General features: G+C 41.7%; 1 protein-coding gene across 2 annotated transcripts; it reads right to left on the bottom strand.

Annotated features, from left to right (window-relative positions):
• Nucleotides 1-1,519: 1,519 nt before the first annotated feature.
• Nucleotides 1,520-24,677, bottom strand: SERPINB11 (serpin family B member 11). 2 transcript variants are annotated; one of them, XM_079109391.1, is made up of 8 exons: nucleotides 24,395-24,677; nucleotides 16,012-16,197; nucleotides 14,517-14,576; nucleotides 13,266-13,394; nucleotides 10,195-10,312; nucleotides 5,330-5,472; nucleotides 4,527-4,682; nucleotides 1,520-2,381 (listed from the first exon to the last, which is right to left on the bottom strand). In XM_079109391.1, the coding sequence occupies exons 2-8, from the start codon at nucleotides 16,177-16,179 to the stop codon at nucleotides 1,977-1,979; spliced, it is 1,179 nt and encodes a 392-aa protein (XP_078965517.1). In that variant the 5' UTR covers nucleotides 16,180-16,197; nucleotides 24,395-24,677; the 3' UTR covers nucleotides 1,520-1,976. The 2 variants fall into 2 exon arrangements, with proteins under 2 accessions (XP_078965517.1, XP_078965516.1); XM_079109390.1 differs by lacking the exon at nucleotides 24,395-24,677 and adding an exon at nucleotides 18,785-18,839.
• Between the last annotated feature and the right edge of the window lie 250 nt (nucleotides 24,678-24,927).

Here is a 24,927-nt window from a genome sequence, read left to right as displayed (position 1 = left end):
AGGTATATGTTCAAACTCATCAGGATGTTGGTGTGAAGGCATTTTTTAGATGAAATGAACATTGAAATCAGAGCACTTTGAATAAAGTAGATTAGCCTCCAAAGTAGGTAAACCCATGCAATTAGATGAAGACCTTAAAGGAAAATAGATTGAAGTTCCCTGAGGAGAAGGAACTTCTGCCTCCTGTCTTCAGATTCCAGATTCAAGACTGCATGAGCCACCTTTTTAAAATCTCTCTGTATATTTTATATATATCTGAAGGGTTAGGAAATAGGTGCATGTGTGTGTAGATAGAGAGATAAATACTGATGTGGAGATATGTGCATTGGCAGAAGTTTATATGGTCACTGTATTAGTTCAGAATTCTCCAGAACATATGCTATTGGTTGTGTTTTTCTGGAGGATCCTAAATCTGTAGTCTCCCTACAAGCTTCTGCCTCAGAAGTCCTCCAGCTCCCTCTCACTTCAGCTCTCAAGTCAGTCTCTCCAAGTACTTTTCTTATCACCAGCATCTACATCAGTACCTTTGAAGCCCTCTCCATAAATTACCCCAGAAGAATTCTCTATATGAATTTACCACCCTTCAGTGAACCACACTGAGTCTCTTTAACTGTCGAAGGAAACTCAGTGTCACACAGCTCTGTTATCATTACATTCAGGACATTTGGTCATATTAGCTTTCTATTGCTATGACAAAATACCTGAGAACATCAACTTAAAGAGAAGAAAGATTTATTTTGGCTCATGGTTTCAGAGGTTTCAGTCCATGATTCCTTGGCCCTGTTGCCTTTGGGCTTGTGGTGAGACAAACCATCACAGTGGGGAGCATATAGCAGAAGAAACTGCCCACTCACAGTGGCTAGGAATCAGAGGAGGAGGGAGAGGCTGGAGTCCCAGTATCCACTTCAAGGCACCCCCATTGACCTAACTTCCTTCCACTAGGCCCCACCTTCTCAAGGTTCCATTACTTCCTCACACCAGCACCAGCAGCCCAGGACCAAACCTGAAACACATGAGCCTTTGGAGACATTTGAGATCCCAACCACAGCACTGGTGCAGGTGGTACCTCTGTGCTCCTGCCCAGCACGTGCCAGGTACCACCCAGAAGGACTTGGCCTTCCTTAGCAGACTTCATAATATCTTCAAGATGTTCACCATGGAAAGCAGATGCCAAGAAACCCCTCCCATCTCTTCTACACAGGTCCTCAGTGCTTCTTGTCCCCCTGTTACCTCATCATGGCTGTCATTATCTGATTCTTGCTCCATGTTATCTCAGGCACAAAATGTGGAGGCTTTCTCTAATGTAAAACTACCTGGTTTGCATCTGTCTTTTGATCTTCTGAACTCTTATTCCTGGAATTACTTTTTCAAAGCAAGAACTGTGTTACTCAATTTGGTACCTAACAATGATTTGGCCAAAAATTCCAATAAAATATGCATTGAATTAGAGTTGACCTTATTCAAAACCTCCCCTTATAAGTTATTTAATTGCTGCAGTGTAAGTCTTCAAAGAGCTTAAGACATTTCACACTTTTATTATGGTCAATACAGAATTTTGAACTAAAATTCACAATGTTCTATTTAAACAGCAAAGAAATCATAATAGAAATCATAAGTAGAAACCCTTAAATTGTTTTTCGGAAGGCAGAGCAGTCACTTATTCATGATCTCACTGGTATATACAAGTCAAGAGAATCTAAGCCTTTAACTGTTTTCTCACTGACTTGATCACGTCACCTGGGTAGCACTCACACAAGGCCCCAAAGATAAGAAAGCCAGAAAAGCTTTTGTGTAATTTTTTTTCTTCCATGATGATCACAGCCTCAAGTTTTGCCAACTCATGGATGAGCTGGAAGAGATCATAGACCTATTTTGCAGAAGAGCAAACTGAGGCACAGAGGACTGTGAGGTGCAGATGCAGCCACCTGTTTGCCCTCACAACTCCTCTGTGTCTCTGTCTCATCCAGCCCTTCTGTTTATGGAGAGGCGAGCTTGCCCCCAAAGAGAATCATTTTGGTACAAATGTCCCTTATGAAGAACAAGAAGGGACGATTCGCCAAGAACCGATCTCGGATGGGGAGTCTTTTCACAGCGATGCTGTCCCCAGAGGCTGCCGCTGCCTCCGTGCCCTCCTCGTTGACATCCACATAGGATTTGTGGATGACTTTTGATAAGTAGAGGCGTCTGTCCGGTGACATCCCAGAGAGATCCGCTTTGGCCTGGTTGAAGATGTCTGTCATCCCCAGCGATTTGAGCAGGGAGTTCAGCTCGTACTTGATCTCGAGTTTGAATCGGGGGACGTACACTTCCACCTCTCTTTCCGTCATGTTATGCGAGCTGGTCCACTCCTGGAAGGTCCTGGCATTCAGCTGCTTCTCTATCTAGGAGACAAAGCACAGATGAGCCCACCTGGGCCAACACAGCCTTTGCATTAAATGCGTTTTGGGGGGTTTTGTTTGTTTGTTTTTAATAAATTCTCGATGGGAATGGCTCACTTTCACTGCTTTCTTCTCTACCTTGAAAGCATGCTTGCCCTGCCTCTCTGGAATTTAGCCTAACCTCCCTTCGCTATGGTCTACCTCTCGTCTGCATTTCATCCTCAGCCTGCGTGCATCCTTGGTCCCCTGGGCATTTAGGCTTCTCCTATGGTCCTCTCTGAATGGGTCCTGAAGTCATTGTGTGTCTGCTTCCTGCGTGAGTTCACCCACTTCTTCTCAGTCTGCATGTGGGAAATATTCAATCACACCCTTCTTTACGAACTTGGCTTCATTTGGCTTCTCAGATGCCAGGTCCCCTTGTTCTTGTTTCACTCTGATAGCTTTCATGGTCTCCTGTCCTTCATTTTCTGTTGTGCTGCCCCTGAAGCTGAACTCAAGTACTCACTGACACCTTTATGCCTCTACCTACCATTTCACCTTCCACATCTGCTCAGGCTTCCTGAAGCAGACTCAGCAACCTGACTTCTCATTCTCTATCAAGTTTCAACGTTTTCTGTCGACCCTCAGAATGTCTCCCCTTGGGTACTTGAGACCCTCCAGCCAGCCCTCCCACAGGGCCACACGACCAAGCTATGGCGCAGCCCATCTTCCTAGTCAAGAGTTTAAAACTTTTTCACCACCTCCTGCCCTAATCACATGAAAGCCTTTATAAAGTACGGGTAGTTTTTCTTCTCAAGTATCTTTTCATTTTTTTCTTTCTCTGCCCTAATCCACGTTACCATGACCTCATGACACAAAACCTCACACTTTCGGTGAGGTGGAGGTACTGGGGATTGAACCCAGGATCAATTAACCACTCAGCCTCATTCCCAGCCCTTTTTTAAAAAATATTTTTATTTTGAGACAGAATCTCACTAAGTTATTTAGGGCCTACCTCAGCCTCCCAAGCCGCTGGGATTACAGGTGTGCACCACCCCGCCTGGCAAACCCTCAGACTTCTGAGATATTTGCTCATGTTCTTTGCTCTGCCTGGAGCAGCACAGTGCTTTTACTTTACCTGTCCATCTTCGACTCATCTGGCGAGGCTCAACTGGAAATTATCCTCTAGAAACCTTCTCTGAGCTCCCTGTTCTAATTTACACCCTTTCTACTCCCACGGGACTCGCTGCAGAATCTAAACTGCTTCCAAACTGCTGTATGCCTCCAAATATCTTCCATCCCAGCTAACCACAGGCCCTGGACACTGATCCTTTCTGAATTGGCAACACCTATACGTACACCTGTTCCCAGGCCCACGGTCGTGCTTCTCTTACTACCGTTCCCTCTGGACTTGTACCTGTCTCGCTTCTTGAACTAAAAACACACACCCCAGCCCACCTCTTTTGGGAGCACTCCCTGCTCTCTGCCCCCACCTGGATCACACTGGTTTTACCTAAGCCAACACTCCACGACCATGAACTTGAGAAGTTAACCATGAGCTTCTGCAGGCTCCCAGAGGTTCAACTGTCCTCCTGAGAATTGTCACTCTACAAGGTCTCGGGAGTTCCCAATTAGTTTGGGGGAGGAAGTGTGGTGGCTCCAAGGCCCCCCGTGCAGGGCATCTTTGGCTGCGGCCATGAGGAGGGATTAGACCCAAACTCCCACCACCACTATGACCTCTTCTTCAAGGCTGCAGTGCTCATTTTCCCACAAAACAAGGAATGTTAAAAATGGTTAGGGTTTTACAAATGAAGATACTGCCCCCCCACAGAGTGTAATAGCTTGATTAGATTTCTGTGGACTAGGAGCACCACCTACCATTTCATTACCGTAGAAGGATGTCTCCCAAGTGTCAAGGATGGGCATGTGTATATTTGTGCAGTATGGCACTCTGCCCCCATGTACCTTTTTACTTAAGAACAGCCTGTCCTACCTGAGGATCAGGGTCACTGCGCCCTTCCTCTCATGGTTCCTGGGGTGATAGTACTGAGCCCAGATCATGAATCGGTGACTGGCTGCAAAGCATCATGCGATACAGGGTGTGTGCAGGAGCGGGTGTGTGCACGTGCCCCCTTGCTCTAGCTGCAGGCCAGTGCTCTTGTGTTTTACCTGTTCTAGATCAGCCGTGCCCACTGGAAGCAGAATGATCATGCTCAGTTTGTTGTCAGCATAGGGCAGCTCAAGGACCTGCATCTGTGGCTTATTGATGGAGGCCAACTTAAATGTTCCAGTTTGATACATCATTTCCACAATGACACTTTTGTCCTAGTAAAAGAAAAGATTGTGATTAGACAGTACAGTTACATATGTGAATAGGTATGTAACTGATTTTATTGTATATCATGAATATCTACATTAACCCTCCAAAGGCAGTGGTAGAATGTAAATTAACAAGTATATCTTTTTATTGCTTTTCTTTGCACAGTTTATTGATTTTTAAACTTTTAAAGTAAGTCATGGTTAAAGACTGAGTAGTTCTAATGCACATACATGACCTGAGTCTACAAAAATATCAATGCAGTTTCTAGCTAATATGGGAAAATGAAGTCATAAGATCAATTTATTTTTTAATTCAGTTTCAGAAACTCTCTAGAAGAAAAATAGCACAGGTAATTTTATTGAGCCACTGGAGAAAGTAATCTCAGTATGTGCAAAGAATGCCCAGATAGAACATTAGGAAAAGCATAGGTGTTTTCTCTTCCAGGGACTCTCAGTGTCTAAAGACTTGTTAGGTGCCCCCATGAGAAAGGTTACTGTCACTCAACGAGGAAAAAAATAAAAGTTTATTGAAAACACAATGACAGGAACCTACGTAGGCCTATATGTTCACTAAATCTTTAAGGACTAAATTGTCCTTAAATGATTATCACAGTCTCCAAAATTTGCCATCAGTCTGAAAATGAAACACTTACCTCACTTAGCTGAAAGGGGGTTTTAACAGTCTCTCTTTCCTGAAATTTATTTTGCCATTGTCCTTTGAAATATATGGCACTCACCAGGACCATTACAGAGGAAGGGTCAATTGTGCCCTTTCCAAAGAGGTTTGTAATTTTTCCTTGTAGTAAAAGAAAAAAAAGATAATTGGATTTGAACTTGATGATAATAAAGTTGAACAGTCACAAGAAGTGTGCATCTATTACTTAAGCTTATTGTACACTTGAGATGCCAGAAGAACTCTTTCATCTGGCCATAGACTCCTCCCTGTCAAAGGATTTATTTTAATGAATACTGAAGATTTTTCTAATCAAAAGATAGCAACCAGGGAGAAGCTAGTATCTCAGTACTAGTACCCTGTGTCTAATTATATCCAAGGCATATTATATATTATTGCTTTTTTAGAAAATTCTTTAATAATTTATTGTTGCTCATTTTTACTACTTATCATCCTTTATATTTACCAGAACCTCACTACATGCAAACAGGCTAAATTTTTAGAAAGAATCACTCATTCTTAAAATGTACTAGAATTAGTATATCACGAATATACAATAGCATTTGAAATAAATGCATATTTGAAAATCAAGAACTTATACAAATATATCAGGAATTGCTTACTTTGGAAACATACTGATCAAAATTGAACACAATGCCATCTTGGGGCATTTGGGTGCATTGCAATCTACCAAAGCTTTCTGGAATGCAATCTATCATAGTTTAAAACAGGCATATCTAGAACATAAGACTCTAAGTGACCAAGATTTTAAATTGCATTGAACCTTTGGGCCTAACACAATAACTAGCATGTGATAAAACATTATCTAAACTTAAATACTCAAAATGTATTTCTGAATGAATGGATTAATAAACATGAATGCATGATAGCAGTAATATTCTAAATAAATCCACATTTAGCTCCCTAATGCATACAGAGAACCTTATCCACTAGGCCTTCATGCTTAACAATTTTTAACTGATTTGCATGCGCCAAGCACTGTTCTAGATACTAGAACCAAACCAAGGTTATGACACTAAACTAAACTGAAAACTATTCCTACTGCCCTGAAGTTATCATCTCAATTGTGGGCTTTTTCTCAGACTCTTTCTTAACACAGGGTTCCCAAGCAGCCACTAGGAGCAGATCAGAGTTGGCACATGAGATAAAACACATTTTTGTACTATTGCACTAAGTAAATAAAAAGATTTGAAAAATTTATAAACACTTCCTAACTTAATAAAAAAGAAATGGATAGATATATATTTTAACCTGGGCACCTATTACTAAAGGTGAGTAAGATCTGTGAGTCCATCAACAAAGAAGATATTGTTGAGAGCTCATCACTGTTAAATGATGTAATGGGATACACATGTGGGAAAGCATGGCCCTATGCTCAGAGAAGTATTTATTTTATGTTGCTGACATGCTCTCCACAGTGCAATTAGCTCTAGCAGTAATATGGTATCATTTGATTCTAATCTTAATTTATTATTCATCAGATTCAGTTCCTTCTCCTATCAAGGAGTGGAACTGCTTAACTTTCAAGACGTCAGGAACTAATGGTACTGAGTTGGTGGCATAACCACAGAGAGGGATTATTTCAACAGGTAATTCCACCACACACCTCTAGGGGGATAAACCCCAATGACAAAAGAACTGAAAAAAAAAAAAAAAAATTTATCTTAAGCTACTGATTTTTATTGTTTTAATTAGTACCATCATTTTTAAAATTATGTGTATTATGGGATGAGGTGAGCTTGCAAAAATCTTAGTGACTTTATAAAATGGGATTTTGACATGAGATAAATGAAATGGGTGTTTAAGGGGGTTTTTTTTTTTTTTTTTTTTTTTTTTGCCGGAGAGTGGGAGGGAGGACAGTGATACTGGGAATTGAACTCAGGGGCACTCGACCACTGAGCCACATCCCCAGCCCTATTTTGGACTTTATTTAGAGATGGGATCTCATTGAGTTGCTTAGCACCTCGTTTTTGCTGAAGCTGACTTTGAACTCGAAATCCTCCTGCTTCAGACTCCAGAGACGCTGGGATTACAGGCATGAACAAGAAGAATTTTTTTTTTTAAGTAAAAATCCCATGAAACTAAATTGGAATAAGTAATATATGTAAGAGATGATGCAACCATTTAAAAAAAATAAGTACTCCTTAGTATATTCACTTAGAAAATCTGACCAAATCATTAGCAATGAACACTCATACCCAGATTACGGTCTCTAAATATTGCTTCCTATTAAAAGGATAACACTTAGAATAATAATTGACATGAGCTAAAATTCAGCAAACTTCTCAAATATCTAGACGCAATTTATCAAAGGAGGCACAAGACTTCAAGATAGAGAAACACAAATGTTACTGAAAGAAATTAAGGAAACCCTAGATACACAGAGGTAAGAGTCATGGTCACAGATTGGAGGCTGAATAAAGATGTCTTTTCTCCCCAACTCTATAGATTCAATGTGATTCCTATTAAAATTCAGGGTAGTACGGAGGATAGAAGATGACGAGCTAATTTTAAAGGGCACATGGAAACGCAAAGGATAGAGATTAGCAGAAACAACCCTAGAAGAGTAGTTCAGTGCTGGAGAACTTCCCCGTCCAGCACTAAGGACTCATAAAACTGCCACAATCATGGCATCGTCATGAGAATAAGCACATGGACAAATGGAACAGAATGGAGACCATGAGCAAACTCACACAGGCATCTAATTTGCGATGAAGCTCTGATTGCACAGGAAGGATTTTCTTCTTAATAAATAGTGCTATGCTAATCAGATATCCATGAAGAGGGGAATGATTTTTAAAATGAACCTTAAAGGTAGTTGAACTACAAAAAGCCTTCTGGAAGTTGATATATGAAAATATTTTCATGAACTAGGAGTAAGCAAAGTTTTCTTTAACAATACCTGAGGGCACCAACTGTAAAGGAAAAGATTGATACAGTTTATTCCTTTGAAATTAGGCATTCCATTCATCCAAAGCATCATTAAGAAAGACAGATACAAAGTGCTGGAAGTCTCTTGCAACGTATGTATTCCGTATGTGTAAGGAGCTCTTAAATTTTATATGAAAAAAAGCAGACAAATCAGCTTTACATATTATAATAGCACTTCACAAAAGATAATGTGAAGCAAATGAAAAAGTGTTCCCCTATATAATTCAGAAGAGAAATGCAAATTAAAATAAAAATAAGTGGCTAAAATTAATATGACTGATAATGCTAAGTCTGGGCATGAATAACAAATAAAATTCTCATTTATTGCTTAGACAAGTAAATGGATGCAACCAGTTAACAAGAATGCTTGTCACTGACTGAAATCAAGTGTGCCCTTACCTCGGGAACAGCAATCTCATTTCAAGTTGTGTGCCTGGTGGCACTGCAGGCATATGTGTACCAAAAGATGTGCATCAAAACTCACCTAGGGGTGCTATTCATACTTGACCCGAGCTAAAACTATCCCAAATGTTCATTAACAGTAGGATGGATAAATATACTCGGGATATTCAGATAACAAAATACACATGGATGGAAATGAACAAGGTAGGCAGCACATTACCACGAGCTAAATATCAACTAAAAATGCCAAACACATACCTGTGGTCCCAACTGCATGAACTCTAAAGACAGGCAGAACTGCTGTGTGGTAACAGACGTCAACATTGGGAGGCAGTAGGGTCACCTTTAGGGAGGGGACCTTCAGAGGCTCAGCAGTGCCTTTCCTAGTAGCTAATGTTTTATTTTCATGACCTGCTGTGGCAATGGGCATGCTCACTTTGTGATCATTTATCCAACGGCATACATACAGTAGTTTACTTCTCTGTACGTGTGGGGGGTATTGTTTTGTTTTTGCTTTTTTACTTTGTTGTTGTTGTTGTTGTTGTTGGTACTGGGGATTTAACCCAGGGTCACTTTGCCCCTAAGCCATATCCTCAGTCCATTTTATTTTTCATTCTCAGACAGGGTCTCAGTAAATTGTTGAGGGCTTCGTTAAGTCTCTGAGACTGGTCTCGAACTTGCAATCCTCCTTTTTCAGCCTCCTGCACTGCTGAGATTATCAAGTATGTATATCTTCTAAAAATCAATATTTCAGGAACATATTGATCAACTGCAGTGTATAAATGTCATTTGGGTCCTGATTCAGACAAAAAAGAAGCAACTGGGGAAATAAGAAAACTCACCAAATATCTATTAATATTAAATGATTATTTTCAGTTTTGTAGGTTTGATAAGAGTGTTGTCATTTTAAAAGTCTACATTTTTTTAGAGAGAAAATTAATATAAGTATAGAAAAAAATGATGACTTCTGGAATTTGCTCCAAAATCATCTGAAAGAAGTGGCCAGAAAAAGATGAGAATACAGAGCAGTAAGGCTGCTCACCAGTGATCAGGGGTCAGTTGAGGGACATTAAGCTCATTATATATTCTCACTAACTGTATATCCCTAAGTCTTTCCTTAACTAAATATTTTTAAATAAAAGAAATGAACACATCTTTGCATCAAATATGTAATGTGCCAATTTTAAAAAGTAATGCTTAACAATATATAGGGCTTTTTTAATTGCAAAAGGGAGATTTATTTTTAAATAAATAATCTGCACAATTTAAAATATTTCTCTAAAGTACAGGTGATATTCACTCAGAGCCACTGGACATCGATCCTTCAGTACATATGGTTGTATGGGATCTATTGAATAATGGCCCCATACAACAGGATCTGTCTCTGTCAGGTTCTGGACTTGCTCAGCTTCCCGGTTAGCATATTGACTCAGTAAGTTTATCAATACAGCACAGATAAAGTCTGTAGACATCTATGTGATTCATTCTTACCATTAGTTTTATTTTCAACCCAAGCATTAATGGTTTTTCTCACTTCTTCTGTAGACTGTTCAAAATCAACAGTTTGTAGCCTGGCTTGATACAGTTTCTCAGAACAGCTTAAGTATTGCTATAAAAGAAAGCACAGCTAAATAAACCACAAAAAAAAAGACAAAACAAACACAGATCAATGCATTCCAACATTCCAACAGAGATGAAAGCAGTTCGTGGATACAAGTTTGAAAGAAAGCAAAATCCATATGTGCTTGTTATTATTTTATTATTTATCTACTTATTTTTGGTGGTACTGGGAATTGAACTCAGGGGCATTCTTCTACTGAGCTACTTCTCCAACCCTTATTTATTTATTTATTTATGTATTTATGTATTTATGTATTTAGAGACAGGATCTCACTAAGTTTCCCAGGCTGGCCTCAAACTTGTGATCCTCCTGCCTTCTGGGTAACTGAGATTACAGGCCTGTGCCTTCCACCTGGCTGGTACTTTATTTTTAATAAAACAAATACCCTTAAGAAAATCCAAAGCCTTTCCCCCAAAAAATGTTCAGAAATGTTTTGTTGTTGCTTTCTTATTTCTAAAACCATTCAAAACAAAATGACATTGCATCTCACACTATCCCTCCTCTTTTCTCTTCAAAGCAAAGAAACGAAGAGTGATTTTGTGACTGCTGTCATGTTATAGACAGGTAAATCAAAAACCAGAATGGCTAAGTGACTTCCTCATCTGAGATCTACCAGAAGGTCTTTCATGGTGTGTGTGTGTAAGAATTTCTTCACAAATCATCCTATATAAAATTAATAATAGTAATAATGATACCTGGTATTGACGATTGGCATTTTTAAAATGTCTTTTAAAATATTGTAAGGTATTCACTGTTTTGTTCACCTGTAACATATTATTCAGGAACACAAACTCCACATAAAGACACTAGCCTTCCCTTAACCGAATCCCCACTCCAAAGCCTCTTCCACGTGGCATTCTGGAGCCATATTGACTACGATGCATGGCCCTTGATTCCTACGACCAGGAACTTTCCACCACCTCGCTGCCAGGGCAGCAGCTAAATCTTCCTGGGCCCAAATCAAATTGTCCATGATTTTAGACTTGAGATCCTGGGGTCATACCCCATAGCCCAGCAGGCTCCACTACCCCACCATGAACTGACTAGGTTACCTCGAGACTATGCAGTTGTGAAAGTGGCTGGCTGGGTGTAGTTTTTCTCTGGCCTAACTAGATTCTTTAGTGCCTTAACTAAGTGCCACCAAGCTTAACCAAGGCAAAAACCAGGCCTCAGGATGATTCTTGTCCTAAGCTAAGTACAATTGTGACTGGAACATCCTTAAGTGACTCCCTATACCCCATGAGATGGGAGTTTTTCCAGCCAGTATCCTGAGGTCATAGTCTATCTCATGACACAGTTCACAACAGTCTTCATGATACTAGTGAGAAGTGTTATAGTTTGGATATGGAATGGCCCACAAAGATTCATGGGTTGAAGGTTTTGTCTCAGTGCAGGTATGTTCAGAGTTGGGCTTTTGAAAAATGATTGGATCCTGAAGGCTCTACCTCATCAGCAGCCTAATCCATTAATGGATTCATAATGTGAATGGACTTCTGGAAGGTGGTGGAAACTCTAGGAGGTAGGACTTAGTTGAAAGGTCCATAGAAGTTATGCCATTGGGGCATATCTACCCTGCACCCTATTTCTTTCTCTCTCTCCTTCCTGGGTGCCATGAGATGATCAGTTTTGCACTGCTATGCCCTTCCGCCATGATGCTCTAGCTCACCTCTGACCCAGAAACAAAGGAGCCAGCTAGCCATGGAATGAAACCTCTGAAACTGTGATCCAAAATAAACTGTTCCTCCTTAAGTTGTTTTTCTCAGGTATTTTGTCACAGTAACAAAATTCTGACTAACACAAAGAGCACCTCACTTCGGGAACAGATACAATCGCTATCAACCCAAGTCAACATTTATCTACCATTTTATCTGAATCACTCTTCTGGGGAGACAGAGAGGTGAGACAGAGCATTTCAACTCAAAGGACCATGAATGTTAGTTCTAACCATGTTAGGCACTCTTCATAAACATTTCCTATATGCTTCTAGGGCAGTAGAAGGAAATACCCCTGAACTGTCTATAGTAGAAAAGTGGTTCACCCACCCCAAGAGACAAAAATTCTGACTATTGGAAACTTGTCACAACTAAGACCCAGCCTGGGCTACGAGGCTGGATGAGAACAGTAGAAACTCAGGTTTCATCCCAATTCACCTAGCTTGTATTTAAGTAATGTCAGTCAAGCAAAACTACATCACTAACACTAGCATTTCACCTCAACCACAGCAGTTAGATGTAACGATCAAAAACAAGAATATTGACTTGGATGAGGTCAAATCTAGGTCTTGCCATTTAATTTCCTGTATCCTTTCCAACTTGACTTTTCAGTGTCTTCTTCACAATCTAGAATTAGTGGCAGTTTGTGACTCTGTGTAAGGAGTACATTAGATAATGACTATAATGTGCTAAGTAGAATGATTGCCATGTAGTGCACACTCAGTAAAACTACATATTGCATTACTGTTGGGAAAGGGCATAAATAATACTCTAATTTTGGAGCAGGAAAAACAATTTACTTTAATCCTCTCATTTTAAAGATAGAAGTGACTTGTCCAACCATCTGTCTAAAGGGAACGGAACTCGTGTCTCTTGGCTCCTAGTTCAACGTACTTTCAAATACCTCTTAATGCTCTGCCATTAAGGGCCTTTGAAGAAGATATGAAAAAATGTGTTTAGTTTTTCTTCTGGTCCATAGGGATAATTCTTACCTATGTTGTTTTGTGCTTCATCTCTTACGTTGGTTCTTGGACAGCTTTAGGGGTTTTATAGCTAATAAAGAATTTTTATGTGATGTTACACAACTCTAATGAGAGTTTTGATAAAACCATTTCTCTGAAACTCTAAGTCAGATCAAATTCAGTCTCTTAAAGCTAAATGCCACATGCCTTTTTTTATCCTTCATGGATTTCATTGTATGAAATTCAGAGGGTGCCAGATGGGCTTACCTGATGGAATTCCATTGCCTTTGTCCCATAGAGTCTGTTGGCAATGCTGAGGGTATAGTTAGTGCCTGGTTGATTGATTTGAGAAAGGAGGACTCCAAACTCTGAATGCAGCCTTCCAGCTCGACTGCACTGATGTGAATAAACAGAGTGATTTGTCAAGTCACTTGATTTCTTGCCACCAGAGAGTCATATATAACATGAAAACAGTACCCAGAGAGCAAGGTGTTCGCCTCTGAAGAACAGAGGAGTAAATACAAAGTTTAAACCAGTTTTTCTTTTCTTAATTTTCTTTAGGGCCATAGTCTCACCACTCTGTAACTTTGATTGCAGATTGTGTGGAGAATCATAAGCACTAGTTGGCTCTAATGATTTGATTCAAAAGTTGGAGTTTCCATGAATAAAGAGATCTTAGTGGTGTGTTCTGAGCAATAATCCAAGTTTTGTCACTGCCTTTAAACTGAGAATCATTTTTCCTCTCTGCCACACTCTTTCTGAGGTCTGTTTTCTATGTGCTTCTTAATCAAACACTTTTGTCCTTTACTGGACAGTTCCAACACACTCATTTGTCCCTCAGTGGTGGAATTCTGATAAGCTTGCAGCTTTGATGATTTGAAAGGTGGCTAAGAACTCACTGACACTGCAGAATCTAGGCCTGTGTTCCCTGAAGCAGTGAATCCCAAGCTAGCGCTTTGGTCTCCTGATAATAAGCTGGGTTCTTTGAAGCAAGTTTTCAGTCAATCTGTATGTATTTATGTATATTCCCAAGCAGTGCCAAATAACTACTTTCATGTGGGAGTCCAAGATAACTTTGATGTCAAAATGCATGCTCCCATTAGAAAGAACTAAGGACCATTGTCCCAAAGCAAGTGGGTGGGACAACCTCAGGCCCAGTCTGTAGTTACGTGCAAAGCATCAGGGTCCTTTCTCAGTGTCCTCAGTAGCTGAAAAATTCTAACACTGCATAGGTAAAACTGGCAAACTCAACAAGAGGTACACATCAGAAGTATGTGAGAAAGAGGACAATAGTCAAATCTGGGGGACTTTGATATTACTAATATTATTAGTAATAACAGTGTTATTATTAATAGCAGTCATATCATCACTGTTGTTAACATTGTGTTAAATAGGCTGGAGTGATTGCCAGAAACAGTAAAGGAGGAGACCATGGGAGACAGTTCTGCCCTGGACTAGACTCTCTCAGGGCTCTTATGTTAAAGTGCAGTTGACAGCTGAGCAATGACATCATCATACCTCTGCTGAGTCCTTGAACTCTGGTTTTAAGAAAGCTGCCATATGATTATAGTGAAGCACCTAGAAAAAGAAAAGGGATCAGTTGGTATCAAAAGTAAAAGCACCCACAGAAGTTGAGAGTTGTATTTATTCTTTCATTTCAGAGCAAGACTGATAGTGATAGCATTGTTTAAGAATGCTATGTCTGAAGTCCTGAATTGTCTTTACACGTTATTTAACCCTCCCAACAACTTTATGAATAGACACTACTGTCCCCATTTTATATTAGGGAAACTGAGGTCAGAAGGTCAAGCAATTGCTCCAGACCACTAAGCATCAGGCTCCAGGGACTGAACTCTTAGGCCTTCATCTCTTCTCCCCTCTCCTACTCTTCTTGGCTCATTAACTAGGATGGCACCCGCCTGGGACCAGGTAAAGCATTACATTTTCCCAGCACAGACAATAGTAAGATAACAGGACAAGAGTAAGATAAGCAAGTGTCTTAAGAGTTATTAAGAGATCGTCTTCTTGGAGTTCTATAGCAGTAACATATATATGGAAATCACCATTATGAGCCTATGAAACCTGAAAAGTCAACTTTCTCTCCAAGTCCATTTCCCTATCTGTAAAATGGGGATAACAGTCCCTAACTGCTACACAGAGTTGCCATGAAGAAATGTAGTAATTAATATTTTTTTAAAACTTAATAATTTCTAAGATGGCATTAAGTTTCATCGAATTAAGTTTAAACTTCTATAGGGAAAGAAAAGTACAATACGTGTGTTCTCTATCACACTTACATCACTGAAAGTAGGCACTCTAGAGTAAACCACAGAGATCTGTGAGGTCACTTGTGTTGGCACAGGAGGTTCCCCCAGAAGCTCATGTGTTAGGCAATGGAGTGCAGCATAATGAGTGGATTGATCCTTTTGGTGGATTAATAATTTGAAGGGACTGGTGACACCTGGGTGGCAACTGTAGGTAGGTGGGTCGTGACTGGAGGAAGTAGGTCACTGGGGGCATGGCTTTGGGGTTTATGTTTTGTCTCCGGTGCCTCAATCTCTCTCTGCTTCTGACTGCCCTGAGCTGAGCCACTTTTCTGTGCTAAGCTCCTCCACCATGATGTTTGCCTCACCTCAGGCCCAGAGCTGTGGAGTCGGCTGATTATGGGCTGAACCTCTGAAACCATGAGCCCAAAATAAACATTTCCTCCTCCAAGTTGTTCTTGTCAGGTATTTTGGTCACAGTGACACAAGGCTGACTAAAACACCCTGCTGACAATAAGGAAGAGACTATATGTTGTATAGATCACGCCATTTGCATTACCATGTATTCTATTACGTAATCCATTTTCCCTTTTTAAGAATGTGATCTGCCCAAGTGTGTTGTATTCATTTACAAGAAGGCAGTTTTCTCTACTTAAAGATAGAAGTCATTTGGTGGAGCAGAGGGGACGTGGAGGGAGGGGACCGTGGTCAGCGTGGGGCTCCGGGGAAACCCCCCGTGCATTCCTCACCTTTTCTATTTGCTCTGCACTGTTCCCTCTGGCACCGAGGAGGAGCATGCTCAGCGCAGAGAGCAGACTCAGGGGAGAAAAGAAGACATTGTCTCCTACGTTGTTACTGCTCAGCTCCTTGAACACATCCAGGCAGAATTCAACGTTTGCCGTGCCGAGGGAGCCCATTTTGACACCAAGCACTGCCTGAGAACAGGAAGGAGAAAACAATCTCAGAACATCACTTGATGATATCAGAGTTCAGTGTTTAAATGTCATGAATGTAGTCATCTGATTTCACGGCTTCAGTAAAACCTGTACCTCTATCACAGCTTCTGACAAATCAGCAAATGCTAGAAGGAGGAATTCACTTAGTTTTAGATGCTGATGGATAGAGCTACTCTCCTCCAGCCAGGGTTCAAAGCTATCCCACTCTCTTGTGTGGTCTGTGGGGCCATCCCTGCATGGTGTCCTTCTGTCCCTGCAAGAGCTTTGTCTCCATCCATCACACTTGAACAAGTCTTTTCACTCTTACCAAAAAAAAAATGATCTATAATTGTTCTGGAGCAAAAGAGCATAGGGAATCGGATCTTTTTGTGCTTGATTTCCATGCTTTATGAGAAATCCTCACCCTGGAATTCGTTCAGAAAAATTCTTGAACTAAACAAACTCAGCCAAACAAGATATCTTCCCGCTAGACTGACTACTTTGCAGCCTCATAGGAGAGGAACGCCTCCCGTCAGTATTGCACAAATAATCTGATAATAATGTAAACTTAGGCAACATTCTCTACACATTTTTTTCACTTAATTTTCATTGGTACATTATAGATGTACATCATAGTGGGACTTGTTATGAAATATTCACACATCTTTATCTCCTTGATGGGTCTCACTCCCGGTACCCCTCCAAGAAAGGACAGCAACACTATTAAACAGGTAACACCACAGGAAGGTGGTCACAGCCCAGTCCTGGGCTCACGACCATGTCAGTGGCAACCGAGGAATGAAGAGGAATACTGAGATAGAACAGATGACTGGCACATGAGTTATCTGAAGAAAAGAGCATGCTGGGAGGGAGTGTTCATCCTGCTCACTGCACAAACACTCGGGTAGCCGACTGCAGGGAGTTACAGAAACAGCACCATGGAGAATCGTTTCTGTCCTCCGCAGGCTCTGTTCTTCAGGAGTCTCGTTGCCATCAAATGCTTCCGAGCCCTGACTTCCAGCTGACTGTCTCTCCTGGTTCCACCCGCCTCCTGTCTCATATGGGATCTCCTTCCACTTTCAACCTCTATGTAGAATTCATCAGGCTTCAGATCTTGGGCCTCTGCTGCATTGCTCAGACCCCAGTTGACCTCATCCAGCTGACACGCTCTGAGCTCCTGCATTTACACTGCCCCATCCATCCAGCCGCACATTCAGCCTCTCCTCTTGACAGCTAACAGGGCTCCCAAACTCTACACCCCCAGCCTTCTCCTCTGTAAATAGTGCCCTTGCTTCTTGACTCATTCAGGTTAAAAAGCTTGGGCTTGCCCTTAAATGTTTTCTCATTCTCATTAACATCATTCTATGAAAACAGCCTGTTTTCTCTATCCTCAACAATATTCACCATCTGCCTGTGCCTCACACTCTCTAGTTACCACCCTGGTCAGAGTTACCGTCCTCTCTCTGGAGGTACTCACCCTGGAGTATTGAAATACTTACTAAGCTGCCTACGTCAGTCTTTACCCGCCTCCATTGTGTGTTCTAGAGAAGCCAGAGGGATGTTTTTTAACGATCATTTATGTTCTCTCCTACTCAAAGGCTCTGGTGTTTTCCTCCCTCTCAAGAAAGAAATCAAAGTCCTTACCATGATAAGCAAGTCTCTCTGGGCTGGCCCCAGCTCCACTCAGACCTCATCCCCTACCACTCTCCCACCAGCTTACTCTGCTTGAACCATGTCACCTCCTTCCATTCCTTCAGCGTGACAAGTGTGTCTGCCTTGGAGCCTTTGCACATCCTCTTATAGGACACTTCTCCCAAAGATGTCCAGACAGCTCCCTCCAGCAAAGTGTTCGTGTTTCTGTTCTCATTAATAAGTCTCCCTACTTAAAATCAGCATACTACAATAACACAGCCACATCAATGTTCATAGCAGTTCAGTTCACAATAGCTAGATTGTGGAACCAACCTAGATGCCCTTCAATAGATGAATGGATAAAGAAACTGGTATATATACACAATAGAATATTATTCAGCCATAAAGAAGAATAATATTATGGCATTTGCAAATAAATGGATGGAACTGGAGAATATCATGCTAAGTGAAATAAGCCAATCCCAAAAAACCAAAGGCTGAATGTCTTCCCTGATAAGCGGATGATGATACATAATGGGAGTGGGAGGTGGGGGTGAGAAAAGAGTGGAGGAACTTTATGTAGAGGGAAATGAGAGGAGTAAGGGGGCAGGGGTATGAAATATGGTGGAATGAGACAGACATCATCACCCTATGTACATTTATGACTACACGAATGGTGTAAACCTACATCATGTACAACCATAAAGATGAAATGATGAACCCCATTTGTGTCCAATGAATCAAAATGCAGTCCATAAAAAATAAATAAATAATAAATTTAAAAAAGAAACATAATATTCATACTGAAGATTAGGAAGTCAAAAAAGGAGCATACGATCTCATTAATCATTGAAATTATCATTTTGTAAACCCATAAATGATACTAAAATTTAAAAAAATAAATAAATCTCCCTGACTCTCGCATTTGAAAAGGTAGCCCATAAGGTCACAGCACCTTGGCTTGTTTTTCTCCCTGGCACATGTCACCCGCAGGCTGAATGACTATGCATGCATTTACTGTTGGTCCCCTCCATCACAGCAAGGCTATGTTTTGCCCTTTGCTTTATTCCAGCGCCTAGACCAGCCCTAGGGTACACGGTAGCCACCTGTGAAAGAAGCACCGGAGGGAATTCCAGCCCGCTGAACGTGAGGATGCAGGTGTGCCGGGCCATCATGGAGGCGCAGGGCGGCGGGTGCAGAGCCAACCCGGGAGGTGCGGTGCGCTAGACCTGCTGGCGCAGGAGAGGTCCGGCTGCCTCTGGAAGAATGGCGTACGCACGTAAGAAGAGTTCCCTCGCAAGGAGCGGCATGCGCAGAGAAATGCCAGGTCACAGAAATATGAAACAGGAGGTCGAGACATGGCTGGAGGCAGGCCGGCTGCGTCCTTGGAAGCTCCGTGAGCCCCGTTTCAGAGAAACCAGACGACCCCAGACCACTCCTGAGGGGCCCAGGCCACGCCGGGGCGGAGTTCAGACCGGCTCCACGATGCTCTCTCCCTCCCACTCTCGGACCTTCTGAAGGGTCTTCCCGGGGTTCTCTTCTCACCGGCCTCCCCACCTCCCACCCTCAGATTGCTCTGCCCGCCCCCACGGGAATTCCCTCCCAAGTCCCGTCCTCGAGAGACCTTTTCTCTTTCCAGGTACCTTCAAATCCTCCCCAGACAGCATTTTTCTAAACCGTGGATTGCCCGCTCTTCAGCCCTCCCCTCCCAGTCCCTCCTGTGCTCAGGGAACCTGCTTTGCTTCAGGTTCCACGCTGCAGAGAAGGCTGCACCCTCCTGGGCCCCGGGAGCCAGCCTCGGTTGGCCTAACCCGATTGAGACAAGTCTGCATCCCAGGCCTGTGACTGATTTAGGACTCAGATGGGGCCGTGATTTTTTTCCAATAAAAACAATTGCAACCGTTGCTGGAGAGCTTCTGGAAGAGTCTTCTTTCTGATAAGAGGAGATTCACGGAGAAAACCAGCTTTTGCATTCTTCTCAGAGTAGTGTCATCTACATGTAACTACTATGGTAGCAGCTGTTTTGTGACCATGAGGCAGCCAGCCAAAGAGGACAACCAGCATCTCAGAGAGAAAAGATGGAAAACCTTAGTCCTCAATGACAAATCATCTAGGGTGATTAGCAACCCCGGCTCTGCCCTTCTTTGGGACTTCTTGTCACATCACATGAAAGCTTTTCCTTATTTTTAAATAAGCCATTTTAACTGAGTGTCTTGTCACTTGCAGTTAAAGCATCCCTACTCTCCTTCGGAATTTCCGTATATACCCTTTCACTCAGACTGATGAGCCCTCGCCCCACATTCATGCTTTCCTAGTCAGCTATATATTTTCTCTTATTTAGTCCCCTAAGAACCTGAGAATATTTCCCTCTTTTACCTTTGACCTTCTAGGTTACAGCTTTGCCCTCTTTTAGAACCTGAGTCAAGGCCTGTGTCAATTCCCTGTGACATTATGACAAATGACTGGTGCTCCTCCCCACCTGTGCACATTTATTCCAGGTACTAACTTGTCTTTGGCCTGCACATATCTGAGCTGAGTTCACAGGAGGTGTGTTCTCTGGAATGTGAACTTGTCACTGGTTCAGGCATTTGTGGCATGCTTCTTACCAAAACAGTGCTACTCTGCCCTGATTGTCAAACGAGCTTACAGAACCCAGTCGTGGACCCTGGGGGAGGAGGAGAGAGTAGGGGCATCCACTGTCAGGCAGAGAGGGACCGTAAGTCAGTGTGTCACTTTTGGACTTCCAAAATAATGACCCATGGCATTTATAAGGTAGAAATGATGCTCACACATCCCTGTAATCAAAACTGGTTGCCCTAAAATTATCATTAAGGAGTAGATATTGTGCATTCCAGTTGTTAGACTACCAAGAAGAGTATAATAGGGCCTGGCGGTTATGCTAGACCAAGCCTGGACTATACTTTTCTTTGCTCTTGATGTTTTGGATTTTTTTTTTTTTTTTAAGGTATAACAGAGGACTTTGATCATTTTATTTCACTAAACTACAACCCTATATTTTTAGCAGGTTGCTGTCTTTCAAGTTAATTTGAATATGGTTCTCTGTAACATGTATAATGATAACAGTGTCCTGGACTTTGTTTAATGACTTTAATAATGAACACTCGCCCAATAATGAAGACTGTCCAAGCCCGACACTCTTCATATTATATTTGCATCTTAGTGAATGGAGTTAGCTAGTGGAATCAGGTTCTGGAAGGTATGTTCAGGTATGTTCAGGTATATAAGTAAAGGTAAACATTTTTTCTTCAATTTATGTCATAGCATAACTATAAAAAGGCCTGTCCACTCATATCACTGAAGTCCTATTGTTACCTAAGAAAAGACTTTGGAATATGCTACCATATTCCAAATATATACATATGGACCACTTACCATATGTCTAGCACATTTATTAGTCTGCCTGCCATCTATCTTCTTTTGTAACTCCAAGGGCAGAAGACTGAAGTAATCTCACTCCGCTCTCCTGTCACAAGTCATCACTGGACTACAAAGGCCATTCTCTTCTTTGCTTATTGCTGTGGGCCTATTTCATTCTCTTTCCCCTCCACCCCCATAGACAATGCTTTTGTTTAAGCATATCTTTTATTATGTGTCCTTATAAAATTGCAATTTCCTTAAATTATGCACTTTTTAATTTTCATAGATGAGCTTCTGTGAAATGGTTCCTCACTTAGTACTATAATGTTTTAAGATGCATCCATGCGACTCTGGAAACGGAATCTGCGACTGCTAACTGCTGCCTTCCTGTGCTTCCTGCACAATTTTGTCTGTCCACTCTGCAGCACAGACACCTACGTGGCCTCTTGCTTTACACCATCACCAGGAGCGCTGTGATGAACGTCCTCATATACACCCGCTTACACTCCTGTTCAAGAATTTCCTGTAAAGGAAACCACTGAGCCACTGAGTCCGTGATGGGTGCAACACTATGCGTGTACCATTCTCAGTCTGAAGTCTCGGGGGGCGGGCCACGTTTCTGCAGTTCTGCAAAGGAGACAGGGAGGGCTTGGGATGTCACGTGCTGTGTCAAGGAGTGAGGATCTGAGGTTGGGTTGTTCACATGGTCATCCTCTGGGGGAAAATACAGCTACAGTTTTACCTAACGTCTTCCTGATGTTAGGAGGGGAATCCTGCTTGCCCAAACTCTGAAGACCTGTTTTCCACAGAGGAACAGAGTAACCTTTCTCTCTCTCTTTTTTCTTTTTTCAGTACTAGGGATTGAACCCAGGGTGCTTAACCACGAGTCACATCTGCAACCCTTTTTATGTTTTATTTTGAGACAGGGTCTCGCTAAGTTGCTTAGGGCCTGGCTGAGTTACTGAGGCTGGCTTTGAACTTGAGATCCTCCTGCATCAGCCTCCCCAGTTGCTGGGATTACAGATGTGCACCACTGCACCAGGCTCATCCTTCTTGCTCTCTTTGGGTCTGCTTTACTCACTCCTCTTTATGAAAGAAGATGTGACTTATCTGATTGAATGATTTTTGAGGGGGATCTAAGAAGGTTCAGTTCGGCCCCTCTAGGATTTCTCTTATTTGTGGAGTAGAATGTTCTCAGCATGTGCAGGTTCTACTCTGCCTCTTCATAATGGAGAGGCCTGCTGTTGTCCAAATCTGACCGAGTGCTAAGTTTACTTAAAAGGCATGATGATGACAGTGGACTATCCTGCATCCTATAATCCAATTTTATCTTTAAGAAAGCGTCCATCTCTTCTCAAACCTATGCTTCCCCCACTTGCTGCCATATGCTAGTAAGATAACTGTTATTTGAGATAAAACGATGATTGTATTGCACTAAGTTTATTATCCATTTGTATTAATGACTGTGCCTTATCAGAAAAATTAAGGAATTGTGTGTAAGACATAGAGCATTAATAGACTAATGATACTTAATGAACATATTATTTTCCTTACTTCACAGATCTCATGACTCTTCAAGAGTTCACAGCTCACAGTACACAAAAGGGAAGACTTGGGGTTCAAGTTTTTCTTAAAAAATTATTGGAAATATATAATTAGAGGGAGTCAGTGAACTTTGGTACTTGACAGGCTTATCAGCAAGATGGAGATATAACTGTCTTCCATGTAGCATGGAGGATGTCTACCATCCCTAATCGTTTTCAAAAATTCTACCTTCCTAACAGCAGAAACCTTTCACAACTGAATCAGTCTGAGTTTATGCAGTAGACTTTATTGTCTTCACGTGGGCCAAGAAATGTGTGGATGAATTTACAAATTTGGATTCATTGAACACATTGGTCTTTCTCACTGGACTGACCATTTCCAGAGGCAGGGAAAACATTTCTGTGAAATTATTAGTGTTTTCACATTCATCCAAGAATCTATATAAATTAGAGAAATCAACATTCTGAATATTTTGCAACTTCTAATTCATTTCATGGAAGAGGGACTCACACTGGACAGATCCCAAAGTACACAGAATTTATCAGAAATGGACAGATGCCAAAGAAGTTCCCACTCAGGTGGTGAGAGAAAGCTGGTGGGGGGGGGGTCCTCAAAGTAGACCAGCTTCAAATCGAATGAATTATAGAAATGAATTATAGAAAACTCCTTTGCACCTTTCTGTTTACTTTTTAGGATAAGAAAATTCTCTGCCAAGAAAATGGAACGTGACCCCAGAAGGCTGCGATGGGAGAGAGGCAGGAAAGGGAAGTTGCTGTGGTCCTTCTGAGTTGCCAGGGACGTTTCTAGAAGGGACACCACTCTCCAGGAAATGTGAGGAAGGGAGCATATCTCACAAGGTGATACTGACACTAAAGGACTGCATGGGGACAGAGGGTCTAGGTTAGTACCAGGGGAGAAGCATCTCCAAAGATTGCTAAGACATCAGCCTCGTACAACCTAGAATGCAGCCATTCACAGGACTCGTCTTGTGACAGCTTTTCTAGTGCCTACTCCCTACCAGAAATGAGAGCTATTCCTTTGCTCTCCTTTTCTGTGCTTCAAACTTTGTAAATGTTTGCTTATTCTTAGACATAGTAGAAATGTCCAAATGCACACCGCTTCACACAAACATAAACCCTGAAGCTTTATGCCCCTGTGCAAGAATACACGTAATATTCAAGAGACTAATTTTATAGCCATAAGAAAAAAAAAAAAAACAGAACAATCAAAATAAAGAAATTCTTCCTAACACATGGTGATTGATAAGACCAGTTGAGTGGAAACAAGACCTTCCAAGGAACTGAGAGAGACTTCATCAGACAGGGACACAGCCATGCATGACTAGCTCCGTTTCAAATAAAGATTATTAGCAAGTAGAAAAAAATCACAGAGTTCCATTTTACTAAACAAATCAGAGGCTTAAAATCAAATGAGCCTGCCTCAAAAATTTTAAAATAGACATTATCATGATATGCCAACCTATTCATGAATTCATCAAAGAGTCAACAAAAGCCACATTTATTAAAATAGTAAGCTTCCCCATCATTTGGATCACATTTCTAAAGGAATTACTTTACTTTCATTTGTTCCCCTTTGACAAAAAGCTCGACCAGGATAAAATACAGAAAATATTTCTCTTTACCTTGGCTGCTTTCTGATGGTGAAGTGGTCAGCGGTCAGCGTGGCAGGTTGGACTGGTGCTGTGTCCCTCAAGGAAATGCAAGTCTTCACTTTTTTGCCCCTCCCTTTCCATTTGTGTCCTTAGTGATTCAACTCCCCACCTGCTGGGCAGAAAGCCCAGCCCTAAGAAGGAAGTGCTTGTAAAGGGCCCTCAGAGCTGCTGCTGCCGAGGCTCTCGAATGGACAGGGCTCTCTGGAGAAGCTCGACGTTCTTACCCTCTTTCTGCTTTACTAATAGGGAAACGTTGACAAACCCAGCCCTGATGCAAGAAAAATGAGCTGTCTTTCTAAAGAAAATCGCATCAGCACGTCACGTTGGCAAGGCCATACTCAAAATTCCAGGGATTGCCAGTGTCGGAGTACATGACACAAAGCTACTCAACAGGAAAGATTCCAGTTGTGACAGATGCTTCCCGGCCTGAGGCACATCGATCCCAAGATCTTCTGGGTTTTTCTGCACGGAGCATATGTTTTTATGTGGCATTTTGGCAACCG

Source organism: Sciurus vulgaris, assembly GCF_902686455.1.
Source record: "Sciurus vulgaris genome assembly, chromosome: 13".
Taxonomy (NCBI): domain Eukaryota; kingdom Metazoa; phylum Chordata; class Mammalia; order Rodentia; family Sciuridae; genus Sciurus; species Sciurus vulgaris.
This window is presented reverse-complemented; position numbering and strand designations above follow the sequence as displayed.

Excerpts from the sequence above, each read along its gene's own strand:
- SERPINB11 (XM_079109390.1), bottom strand. The coding sequence starts at position 18,811 with ATGTGCCAGGGAGAAAAACAAGCCAAG. Across the intron at positions 13,395-14,516 it reads AGTTCAAGGACTCAGCAGAG|TGCAGTCGAGCTGGAAGGCT; the intron begins GTATGATGATGT and ends TATTCACATCAG. Across the intron at positions 4,683-5,329 it reads CCCCCTTTCAGCTAAGTGAG|GACAAAAGTGTCATTGTGGA; the intron begins GTAAGTGTTTCA and ends TTCTTTTACTAG.